A 12653-nucleotide genomic window follows, 5' to 3' on the forward strand; every position below is an offset into this window, starting at 1 on the left:
AACACAGAGATTGATTAAACGTTTATTAAAAGTAAAACGTGAATAGTTTGGCAGGTAGCCAAGTAGCAACAAACAGCAGAGCAGCACGGAGACAATGCGGAAGCGAGACGGAAGTCACATCCGGAAGTCACATCCGGTGAAACATCTGGCTCATTGTTCTTTCTGCGATTGTACTACAGCGCATAACATACGATTTTAACCACATACCCTACCCCAGCCTGTCTCGGAGCTCTACGGACAATTCCTTCGACCTCATGGCTTTGTTTTTGCCCTGACATGAACTGTCAACTGTGGGACCTTATATAGACAGGTGTGTGCCTTTCCAAATCATGTCCAATTAATTTAATTTACCACAGGTGGACTCCAGTCAAGTTGTAGAAACATCTCAAGGATGATAAATGGAACAGGATGCACCTGAGCTCAATTTCGAGTCTCATAGCAAAGGATACTTATTTTTTAATACATTTGCAAACATTTCTAAAAACCTGTTTTCACTTTGTCATTATGGGGTATTGTGTTTAGATTGCTAAGGGTAAAAATAAATAAATATCGATTTGAGAATAAGGCTGTAACGTGTGGAAAAAGTCAAGGGGTCTGAATACTTTCCGAAGGCACTAACTGTCCTCCTGTGTTCTTATTGGTCAGGTCCTCCATTTAACTGTCCTCCTGTGTTCTTATTGGTCAGGTCCTCATCTAACTGTTATGCTGTGTTCTTATTGGTCAGGTCCTCATCTAACTGTTATGCTGTGTTCTTATTGGTCAGGTCCTCATCTAACTGTCCTCCTGTGTTCTTATTGGTCAGGGAATGAAGGGTCATAAGTGTGAGGTGTGTTCCCGTGAGTTCACCTTGTCAGCCAACCTGAAGAGACACATGTTGATCCACAACAGCATCAGACCCTTCCAGTGTCACATCTGCTTCAAGAGCTTCATCCAGAAACAGACGCTCAAAACGCACATGATCGTCCACCTCCCCGTCAAACCCTTCAAATGCAAGGTGAGTTTATATCCAGGGTTGGAACACGTTCAGGGAACAGCAAGGTGAGTTTATATCCAGGGTTGGAACACGTTCAGGGAACAGCAAGGTGAGTTTATATCCAGGGTTGGAACACGTTCAGGGAACAGCAAGGTGAGTTTATATCCAGGGTTGGAACACGTTCAGGGAACAGCAAGGTGAGTTTATATCCAGGGTTGGAACACGTTCAGGGAACAGCAAGGTGAGTTTATATCCAGGGTTGGAACAAGTTCAGGGAACAGCAAGGTGAGTTCATATCCAGGGTTGGAACAAGTTCAGGGAACAGCAAGGTGAGTTCATATCCAGGGTTGGAACAAGTTCAGGGAACAGCAAGGTGAGTTCATATCCAGGGTTGGAACAAGTTCAGGGAACAGCAAGGTGAGTTTATATCCAGGGTTGGAACACGTTCAGGGAACAGAACCGGAAACCGGAAAATAACGGCATTTTTCAACAACAGAAACGGAACCTGGAAGGAAAGTGATCCATACTGTTCCGAAACAGAACTGTTATTTTAAAAGCATGAGAACCGGTTAATAACGCAATTTTACATTCCAGGTATTTCTTTCTAGTCCCACAACAAAACTCAACAAAGAGCCTATGTAAAGCCCTCTCTGTCACTCAGAAACGTATTCTGTCTGCCTGCAAGCTGAAGATCTTTGCCTGTGTGTGTTTAGGCTACCAGCCCCTCCCCCCTCCGAAGCAGAGGCTCCTCTACTGACATTACAAGCTTGATTCAGAAGATAGGGAGAGACCTTTTTAATTAGCTAGAGAATAATGGATGTACTTTTTCAATGCTAGTTAAGGACACTATAGGCCTAGTTACAGTATCACATTTCATGTTGGATTTACACTACATGACCAACAGTATGTGGACACCTGCTCGTCAAACATCTCATTCCAAAATCATGAACATTAATATGGAGTTGGTCCCCCCTTTGCTGCTATAACAGCCTCCACTCTTCTGGGAAGGCTTTCCACTAGATGTTGGAACATTGCTGAGGGGACTTGCTTCCACTCCACAAGAGCATTAGTCAGGTCGGGCACTGATGTTGGGCAATTAGGTCTGGCTCGCAGTCAGCGTTCCAATTCATCCCAAAGGTGTTTCGATGGGGTTGAGGTCAGGGCTCTGTGTAGGCCAGTCAAGTTCTTCCACACCGATCTCAACAAACCATTTCTGTATAGACCTCGCTTTGTGCACGGGGGCATTGTCATGCTGAAACAGGAAAGGGCCTTCCCCCGAACTGTTGCCACAAAGTTGGAAGCACAGAATCGTCTAGAATGTCGTTGTATGCTGTAGCGTTAAGATTTCCCTTCACTGGAACTAAGGGGCCTAACCTGAACCATGAAAAACAGCCCCAAACATTCCTCCTCCACCAAACGTTACAGTTGGCACTATGCATTCAGGCAGGTAGCGTTCTCCTGGCATCCACTAAACCCTGATTCGTCTGTCGGACTGACAGATGGTCAAAGTGTGATTCATCACTCCGAAGAACGCATTTCCACTGCTCCAGAGTCCAATGGCAGCGAGCTTTACACCACTCCAGCCGACGCTTGGCATTGGGCATGGTGATCTTAGCCGTTGTTGCTCCTTCACGAACTGACTTGTTGGAAAGGTGGCATCCTATGACGGTACCACGTTGAAAGTCAGAGCTCTTCAGTAAGGCTACAAGCTTGGCACAACAGTATTTGGGGAGTTTCTCACATTCTTCTCTGCAGATCCTCTCAAGCTCTGTCAAGTTGGATGGGGAGCGTTGCTGCACAGCGATTTTCAAGTCTCTCCAGAGATGTTCGATCGGGTTGAAGTCTGGACTCTGGCTGGGCCACTCAAGGACATTCAGAGACTTGTCCCGAAGCCACTCCTGCCTTGTCTTGGCTGTGTGCTTAGGGTCGTTTTCCTGTTGGAAGGTGAACCTTCGCCCCAGTCCTGAGCGCCCTGGAGCAGGTTTTCACCAAGGATCTCTCTGTACTTTGCTCCGTTCATCTTTCCCTCGATCCTGACTAGTCTCCCAGTCCCTGCCGCTGAAAATCATCCCCACAGCATGATGCTGCCACCACCATGCTTCACCGTAGGGATGGTGCCAGGTTTCCTCCAGACGTGACGCTTGGCATTCAGGCCAAAGAGTTCAATCTTGGTTTCATCAGACCAGAGAATCTTGTTTCTCATGGTCTGAGAGTCCTTTAGGTGCCTTTTGGCAAACTCCAAGTGGGCTGTCATTTGCCTTTTACTGAGGAGAGGCTTCCGTCTGGCCATTCTACCATAAAGACCTGATTGGTGGAGTGCTGCAGAGATGGTTGTCCTTCTGGAAGGTTCTCCCATCTCCACAGAGGAACTCTGGAGCTCTTGCAGAGTGACCATCGGGCTCTTGGTCACCTCCCTGACCAAGGCCCTTCTCCCCCGTTTGGCCGGGCGGCCAGCTCTAGGAAGAATCTTGGTGGTTCCAAACTTCTTCCATTTAAGAATGATGGAGGCCACTGTGTTCTTGGGGACCTTCAATGCTGCAGACATGTTTTGGTACTCTTCCCCAGATCTGTGCCTCGATACAATCCTGTCTCAGAGCTCTACGGACAATTATTTCGACCTCATGGCTTTGTTTTTGCTCTGACATGCACTGTCAACTGTAGGACCTTATATAGAGGTGTGTGCATTTCCAAATCATGTCCAATCAATTGAATTTACCACAGGTGGACTCCAATCAAGTTGTAGAAACATCTCAAGGATAATCAATGGAAACAGGATGCACCTGAGCTCAATTTCGAGTCTCATAGCAAAGGATCTGAATACTTATGTAAATAAGATATTTCTAAAAACCTGTTTTCACTTTGTCATTACATTTACATTTTAGTCATTTAGCCGACGCTCCTATCCAGAGCGACTTACAGGAGCAATTAGGGTTAAGTGCCTTGCTCAAGGGCACATCGACAGATTTTTCACCTAGTCGGCTTGGGGATTAGAACCAGCGACCTTTCGGTTACTGGCACAACGCTCTTAACCACTAAGCTACCTGCCGCCATGGGGTATTGTGTGTAGATTGATGAGGAACATTTTTTATTTAATCAATTTTAGATTAAGGCTGTAATTTAAACAAAATCTGGAAAAAGTCAAGGGGAATACTTTCCGAATGCACTGTATGACCTGGTGAGTTTATATATGACCTGGTGAGTTTATATATTCATATTATATATATATATTACCTGGTGAGTTTATATATTATATTTATATTATATATGGCCTGCCTGTCAAACCTTCAAACGCAAGGTGAGGAAAGGATGAATGGATGACCTTTACAAACATCTGCATTAAAGGTTCCTCAATTTCTGATTCCATCCAGTGGACATAACATTGGCGTTTGTCTGATTCCATCCAGTGGACATAACATTGGCGTTTGTCTGATTCCATCCAGTGGACATAACATTGGCGTTTGTCTGATTCCATCCAGTGGACATAACATTGGCGTTTGTCTAGAGGGGTGGGTTTCGGACACCGTTATTTGAATTCTGGAATAACCGCCCCCTAGTCTTTGGTCTTGGAGGTTGGTTACTGCCTCAAATAGGGACTGGTAGCAGCCAGGGACTACAGTTAGGTCTTGGAGGTTGATTACTGCCTCAAATAAGGACTTAGCAGCCAGGGACTACAGTTAGGTCTTGGAGGTTGGATACTGCCTCAAATACGGACTTAGCAACCAGGGACTACAGTTAGGTCTTGGAGGTTGGTTACTGCCTCAAATAGGGACTTAGCAGCCAGGGACTACAGTTAGGTCTTGGAGGTTGGTTACTGCCTCAAATAGGGACTGGTAGCATCCAGGGACTACAGTTAGGTCTTGGAGGTTGGTTACTGCCTCAAATAGGGACTGGTAGCAGCCAGGGACTACAGTTAGGTCTTGGAGGTTGGATACTGCCTCAAATAAGGACTTAGCAGCCAGGGACTACAGTTAGGTCTTGGAGGTTGGATACTGCCTCAAATACGGACTTAGCAACCAGGGACTACAGTTAGGTCTTGGAGGTTGGTTACTACCTCAAATAGGGACTTAGCAGCCAGGGACTACAGTTAGGTCTTGGAGGTTGGATACTGCCTCAAATACGGACTTAGCAACCAGGGACTACAGTTAGGTCTTGGAGGTTGGTTACTGCCTCAAATACGGAGCTGAACGACGGCGTGGACAACATACAGCTGACAGGATATACGCTCCATCGGGCGGGGATAGAACGGCTGACTCCGATAAGACAAGGGTTGGCGGTCTGTGTATATTTGTAAACAACAGCTGGTGCACAAAATCAAATACTAAGGAAGTCTCTAGGTTTTGCTCGCTTGAGGTAGAGTATCTTATGATAAGCTGTAGACCACACTATTTACCAAGAGAGTTTTCATCTATATTTTTCATAGCTGTCTATTTACCACCACAAACCAATGCTGGCATTAAGATTGCACTCAATAAGCTGTATAAGGCCATAAGTAAACAGGAAAACGCTCATCCAGAGGCAGCGCTCCTAGTGGCCGGGGACTTTAATGCAGGGAAACTTAAATCCGTTCTGCCTAATTTCTACCAGCATGTTAAATGTGCAACCAGAGGGAAAAAAAACTCTAGACCACCTTTACTCCACACACAGAGACGCATACAAAGCTCTCCCTCGCCCTCTATTTGGCAAATCTGACCATAACTCTATCTTCCTGATTCCTGCTTATAAGCAAAAACTAAAGCAGGAAGCACCAGTGACTCGGTTAATAAAAAAGTGGTCAGATGATGCAGATGCTAAGCTACAGGACTGTTTTGCTAGCACAGACTGGAACATGTTCCGGGATTCTTCACATAGCATTGAGGAGTACACCACATCAGTTACTGGCTTCATCAATAAGTGCATCGATGACATCGTCCCCACAGTGACCGTATGTACATACCCCAACCAGAAGCCATGGATTACAGGCAACATCCACACTGAGCTAAAGGGTAGAGCTGCCGCTTTCAAGGAGCTGGACTCTAACCTGGACACTTATAAGAAATCCGGCAATGCCCTCCGACGAACAATCAAACAGGCAAAGCATCAACACAGGACTAAGATTGAATCGTACTACACCAGCTCTGACGCTCGTCGGATGTGGCAGGGCTTGCAAACTATTACAGACTACAAAGGGAAGCACAGCCGCGAGCTGCCCAGTGACACGAGCCTACCAGACGAGCTAAATCACTTCTATGCTCCCTTCGAGGCAAGCAACACTGAAGAATGCATGAGAGCACCAGCTGTTCCGGACGACTGTGTGATCACGCTCTCCATAGCCGATGTGAGCAAGACGTTTAAACAGGTCAACATTCACAAGGCCGCGGGGCCAGACGGATTACCAGGACGTGTACTCAGAGCATGCACTGACCAACTGGCAAGTGTCTTCACTGACATTTTCAACATGTCCCTGACTGAGTCTGTAATACCAACATGTTTCAAGCAGACCACCATAGTCCCTGTGCCCAAGGACACTAAGATAACTTGCCTAAATGACAACCGAACCGTAGCACTGTATTTAGCCATGAAGTGCTTTGAAAGGCTGGTCATGGCTCACATCAACACCATTATCCCAGAAACCCTAGACCCCACTCCAATTTGCATACCGCCCCAACAGATCCACAGATGATGCAATCTCTATTGCGCTCCACACTGCCCTTTCCCACCTGGACAAGAGGAACACCTACGTGAGAATGCTATTCATTGACTACAGCTCAGCATTCAACACCATAGTGCCCTCAAAGCTCATCACTAAGCTAAGGATCCTGGGACTAAACACCTCCCTCTGCAACTGGATCCTGGACTTCGTGACGGGCCGCCCCCAGGTGGTAAGGGTAGGTAACAACACATCTGCCACGCTGATCCTCAACACAGGGTCCCCTCAGGGGTGTGTGCTCAGTCCCCTCCTGTACTCCCTGTTCACCCATGACTGCATGGCCAGGCACGACTCTAACACCATCATTAAGTTTTCCGACGACACAACAGTGGTAGGCCTGATCACTGACAACGATGAGACAGCCTATAGGGAGGAGGTCAGAGACCTGGCCGTGTGGTGCCAGGATAACAACCTCTCCCTCAATGTGACCATGACAAAGGAGATGATTGTGGACTACAGGGGAAAAAAAGAGGACTGAGCACGCCCCCATTCTCATCGACGGGGCTGTAGTGGAACAGGTTGAGAGCTTCAAGTTCCTTGGTGTCCACATCACCAACAAACTATCATGGTCCAAACACACCAAGACGGTCGTGAAGAGGGCACGACAAAGCCTATTCCCCCTCAGGAGACTGAAAAGATTTGGCATGGGTCCTCAGATCCTCAAAAGGTTATACAGCTGCACCATCGAGAGCATCCTGACTGGTTGCATCACTACCTGGTAGCCAGGGACTACAGTTAGGTCTTGGAGGTTGGTTACTGCCTCAAATAGGGACTTAGCAGCCAGGGACTACAGTTAGGTCTTGGAGGTTGGTTACTGCCTCAAATAGGGACTGGTAGCAGCCAGGGATTACAGTTAGGTCTTGGAGGTTGGTTACTGCCTCAAATAGGGACTTAGCAGCCAGGGACTACAGTTAGGTCTTGGAGGTTGATTAATGCCTCAAATAGGGACTGGTAGCAGCCAGGGACTACAGTTAGGTCTTGGAGGTTGGTTACTGCCTCAAATAGGGACTGGTAGCAGCCAGGGACTACAGTTAGGTCTTGGAGGTTGGTTACTGCCTCAAATAGGGACTGGTAGCAGCCAGGGACTACAGTTAGGTCTTGGAGGTTGATTACTGCCTCAAATAGGGACTGGTAGCAGCCAGGGACTACAGTTAGGTCTTTGAGGTTGATTACTGCCTCAAATGGGGACTGGTAGCAGCCAGGGACTACAGTTAGGTCTTGGAGGTTGATTACTGCCTCAAATAGGGACTGGTAGCAGCCAGGGACTACAGTTAGGTCTTGGAGGTTGGTTACTGCCTCAAATAGGGACTGGTAGCAGCCAGGGACTACAGTTAGGTCTTGGAGGTTGGTTACTGCCTCAAATAAGGACTGGTAGCAGCCAGGGACTACAGTTAGGTCTTGGAGGTTGATTAATGCCTCAAATAGGGACTGGTAGCAGCCAGGGACTACAGTTAGGTCTTGGAGGTTGGTTACTGCCTCAAATAGGGACTGGTAGCAGCCAGGGACTACAGTTAGGTCTTGGAGGTTGGTTACTGCCTCAAATAGGGACTGGTAGCAGCCAGGGACTACAGTTAGGTCTTGGAGGTTGGTTACTGCCTCAAATAGGGACTGGTAGCAGCCAGGGACTACAGTTAGGTCTTGGAGGTTGGTTACTGCCTCAAATAGGGACTGGTAGCAGCCAGGGACTACAGTTAGGTCTTGGAGGTTGGTTACTGCCTCAAATAGGGACTTAGCAGCCAGGGACTACAGTTAGGTCTTGGAGGTTGATTACTGCCTCAAATAGGGACTGGTAGCAGCCAGGGACTACAGTTAGGTCTTGGAGGTTGATTACTGCCTCAAATAGGGACTGGTAGCAGCCAGGGACTACAGTTAGGTCTTGGAGGTTGGTTACTGCCTCAAATAGGGACTGGTAGCAGCCAGGGACTACAGTTAGGTCTTGGAGGTTGGTTACTGCCTCAAATAGGGACTGGTAGCAGCCAGGGATTACAGTTAGGTCTTGGAGGTTGGTTACTGCCTCAAATAGGGACTTAGCAGCCAGGGACTACAGTTAGGTCTTGGAGGTTGATTACTGCCTCAAATAGGGACTGGTAGCAGCCAGGGACTACAGTTAGGTCTTGGAGGTTGATTACTGCCTCAAATAGGGACTGGTAGCAGCCAGGGACTACAGTTAGGTCTTGGAGGTGGTTACTGCCTCAAATAGGGACTTAGCAGCCAGGGACTACAGTTAGGTCTTGGAGGTTGGTTACTGCCTCAAATAGGGACTTAGCAGCCAGGGACTACAGTTAGGTCTTGGAGGTTGATTACTGCCTCAAATAGGGACTGGTAGCAGCCAGGGACTACAGTTAGGTCTTGGAGGTTGGTTACTGCCTCAAATAGGGACTGGTAGCAGCCAGGGACTACAGTTAGGTCTTGGAGGTTGGTTACTGCCTCAAATAGGGACTTAGCAGCCAGGGACTACAGTTAGGTCTTGGAGGTTGATTACTGCCTCAAATAGGGACTGGTAGCAGCCAGGGACTACAGTTAGGTCTTGGAGGTTGGTTACTGCCTCAAATAGGGACTGGTAGCAGCCAGGGACTACAGTTAGGTATTGGAGGTTGATTACTGCCTCAAATAGGGACTTAGCAGCCAGGGACTACAGTTAGGTCTTGGAGGTTGGTTACTGCCTCAAATAGGGACTGGTAGCAGCCAGGGACTACAGTTAGGTCTTGGAGGTTGGTTACTGCCTCAAATAGGGACTTAGCAGCCAGGGACTACAGTTAGGTCTTGGAGGTTAATTACTGCCTCAAATAGGGACTTAGCAGCCAGGGACTACAGTTAGGTCTTGAAGGTTGATTACTGCCTCAAATAGGGACTGGTAGCAGCCAGGGACTACAGTTAGGTCTTGGAGGTTGATTACTGCCTCAAATAGGGACTGGTAGCAGCCAGGGACTACAGTTAGGTCTTGGAGGTTGATTACTGCCTCAAATAGGGACTGGTAGCAGCCAGGGACTACAGTTAGGTCTTGGAGGTTGATTACTGCCTCAAATAGGGACTTAGCAGCCAGGGACTACAGTTAGGTCTTGGAGGTTGGTTACTGCCTCAAATAGGGACTGGTAGCAGCCAGGGACTACAGTTAGGTCTTGGAGGTTGATTACTGCCTCAAATAGGGACTGGTAGCAGCCAGGGACTACAGTTAGGTCTTGGAGGTTGATTACTGCCTCAAATAGGGACTGGTAGCAGCCAGGGACTACAGTTAGGTCTTGGAGGTTGATTACTGCCTCAAATAGGGACTTAGCAGCCAGGGACTACAGTTAGGTCTTGGAGGTTGGTTACTGCCTCAAATAGGGACTGGTAGCAGCCAGGGACTACAGTTAGGTATTGGAGGTTGGTTACTGCCTCAAATAGTGACTTAGCAGCCAGGGACTACAGTTAGGTCTTGGAGGTTAATTACTGTCTCAAATAGGGACTGGTAGCAGCCAGGGACTACAGTTAGGTCTTGGAGGTTGATTAATGCCTCAAATAGAGACTGGTAGCAGCCAGGGACTACAGTTAGGTCTTGGAGGTTGGTTACTGCCTCAAATAGGGACTGGTAGCAGCCAGGGACTACAGTTAGGTCTTGGAGGTTGATTACTGCCTCAAATAGGGACTGGTAGCAGCCAGGGACTACAGTTAGGTCTTGGAGGTTGATTACTGCCTCAAATAGGGACTGGTAGCAGCCAGGGACTACAGTTAGGTCTTGGATGTTGATTACTGCCTCAAATAAGGACTGGTAGCAGCCAGGGACTACAGTTAGGTCTTGGAGGTTGATTACTGCCTCAAATAGGGACTTAGCAGCCAGGGACTACAGTTAGGTCTTGGAGGTTGATTACTGCCTCAAATAGGGACTGGTAGCAGCCAGGGACTACAGTTAGGTCTTGGAGGTTGGTTACTGCCTCAAATAGGGACTGGTAGCAGCCAGGGACTACAGTTAGGTCTTGGAGGTTGGTTACTGCCTCAAATGGGGACTGGTAGCAGCCAGGGACTACAGTTAGGTCTTGGAGGTTGGTTACTGCCTCAAATAGGGACTGGTAGCAGCCAGGGACTACAGTTAGGTCTTGGAGGTTGGTTACTGCCTCAAATAAGGACTTAGCAGCCAGGGACTACAGTTAGGTCTTGGAGGTTGATTACTGCCTCAAATAGGGACTGGTAGCAGCCAGGGACTACAGTTAGGTCTTGGAGGTTGGTTACTGCCTCAAATAGGGACTTAGCAGCCAGGGACTACAGTTAGGTCTTGGAGGTTGGTTAAAGGAATGGCAGATAAGTCTGGCTACACAGCCGATGGTCAAACGTGCTGCAAATGGAGAAATCATGTGACTAAACTGAAAAAGAAGAAGAACTTCACTATGAAACAAGATAAATGACATAAAGAATGATAATAAAAGCTTTGGAGCACCTTCAATTACATTTTGGGCAGAAAAGCGAACTCTGCTCCATCATTCATTTAATCAGATGGCTCATTCATCACAAAACCCACTGATATTGCCAACTACTTTAATGATTTATTAATTGTCAAGATTAGCAAACTTAGGCATGACATGCCAACAACAAATTCTGAACATACACAACCATGAATAACTGACCAAATTATGAAAGACAAGCATTGTAATTTTTAATTCCGTAAAGTGAGTGTGGAAGAGGTGAAAAAATTATTGTTGTCTATCAACAATGACAAGCCACCGGGGTCTGACAACTTGGATGGAAAATTACTGAGGATAATAGCGGACGATATAGCCACTCCTATTTCCCATCTCTTCAATTTAAGCCTACTAGAAAGTGTTTGCCCTCAGGCCTGGAGGGAAGCAAAAGTCATTCTGCTACCTAAGAATAGTAAAGCCCCCTTTACTGGCTCAAATAGCCGACCAATCAGTCTGTTCCCAACCTTTAGTAAACTATCGGAAAACTTTGTTTGACCAGATACAATGTTATTTCACAGTAAACAAATGAACTCCAGATGTTCAGCCCGCTAATAGGGAAGGGCATTCAACATGCATGGAACTCACACTAATGAGTGATTTGGCTGAGAAAAATGGATCATACAAATATTGGGAGCTGTTTTGTTAGACTTCAGTGCAGCTTTTGACATTATCCATCATAATCTGCTGCTGGAAAACACTGTATGTGTTATGGTAGGGCTGGGCGATAAAACCGTATGTGTTATGGTAGGGCTGGGCGATAAAACCGTATGTGTTATGGTAGGGCTGGGAGATAAAACCGTATGTGTTATGGTAGGGCTGGGAGATAAAACCGGATGTGTTATGGTAGGGCTGGGAGATAAAACCGGATGTGTTATGGTAGGGCTGGGCGATAAAACCGGATGTGTTATGGTAGGGCTGGGCGATAAAACCGTATGTGTTATGGTAGGGCTGGGCTATAAAACCGTATGTGTTATGGTAGGGCTGGGCGATAAAACCGTATGTGTTATGGTAGGGCTGGGCGATAAAACCGTATGTGTTATGGTAGGGCTGGGCGATAAAACCGTATGTGTTATGGTAGGGCTGGGCGATAAAACCGTATGTGTTATGGTAGGGCTGGGCGATAAAACCGTATGTGTTATGGTAGGGCTGGGCGATAAAACCGTATGTGTTATGGTAGGGCTGGGAGATAAAACCGTATGTGTTATGGTAGGGCTGGGCTATAAAACCGTATGTGTTATGGTAGGGCTGGGCGATAAAACCGTATGTGTTATGGTAGGGCTGGGAGATAAAACCGGATGTGTTATGGTAGGGCTGGGCGATAAAACCGGATGTGTTATGGTAGGGCTGGGCGATAAAACCGTATGTGTTATGGTAGGGCTGGGCTATAAAACCGTATGTGTTATGGTAGGGCTGGGCGATAAAACCGTATGTGTTATGGTAGGGCTGGGCGATAAAACCGTATGTGTTATGGTAGGGCTGGGCGATAAAACCGTATGTGTTATGGTAGGGCTGGGCGATAAAACCGTATGTGTTATGGTAGGGCTGGGCGATAAAACCGTAT

The 12653-nt window shown here is 47.2% G+C and overlaps 1 protein-coding gene and 1 long non-coding RNA gene across 2 annotated transcripts in view; both read left to right on the top strand.

Annotated features, from left to right (window-relative positions):
* Positions 1-466: 466 nt before the first annotated feature.
* LOC311124126 (uncharacterized protein) overlaps positions 467-12653 on the top strand; it is a 28774-nt gene continuing 16587 nt past the window's right edge. The window contains exon 1 of the mRNA XM_084198335.1: positions 467-994. Within this exon, the coding sequence (XP_084054461.1) occupies positions 806-994 (189 nt within the window). The 5' untranslated portion in view covers positions 467-805. The remainder of the gene's footprint in view (positions 995-12653) is intronic.
* On the top strand, positions 8298-9430 carry LOC311124140. The gene is made up of 3 exons (XR_014612694.1): positions 8298-8412; positions 8653-9301; positions 9362-9430. It is a non-coding gene; the product is annotated as an uncharacterized lncRNA (long non-coding RNA).

The sequence above is a fragment of the Coregonus lavaretus genome (assembly GCF_964263955.1).
Source record: "Coregonus lavaretus genome assembly, contig: HAP1_SCAFFOLD_528, whole genome shotgun sequence".
Taxonomy (NCBI): Eukaryota; Metazoa; Chordata; class Actinopteri; order Salmoniformes; family Salmonidae; genus Coregonus; species Coregonus lavaretus.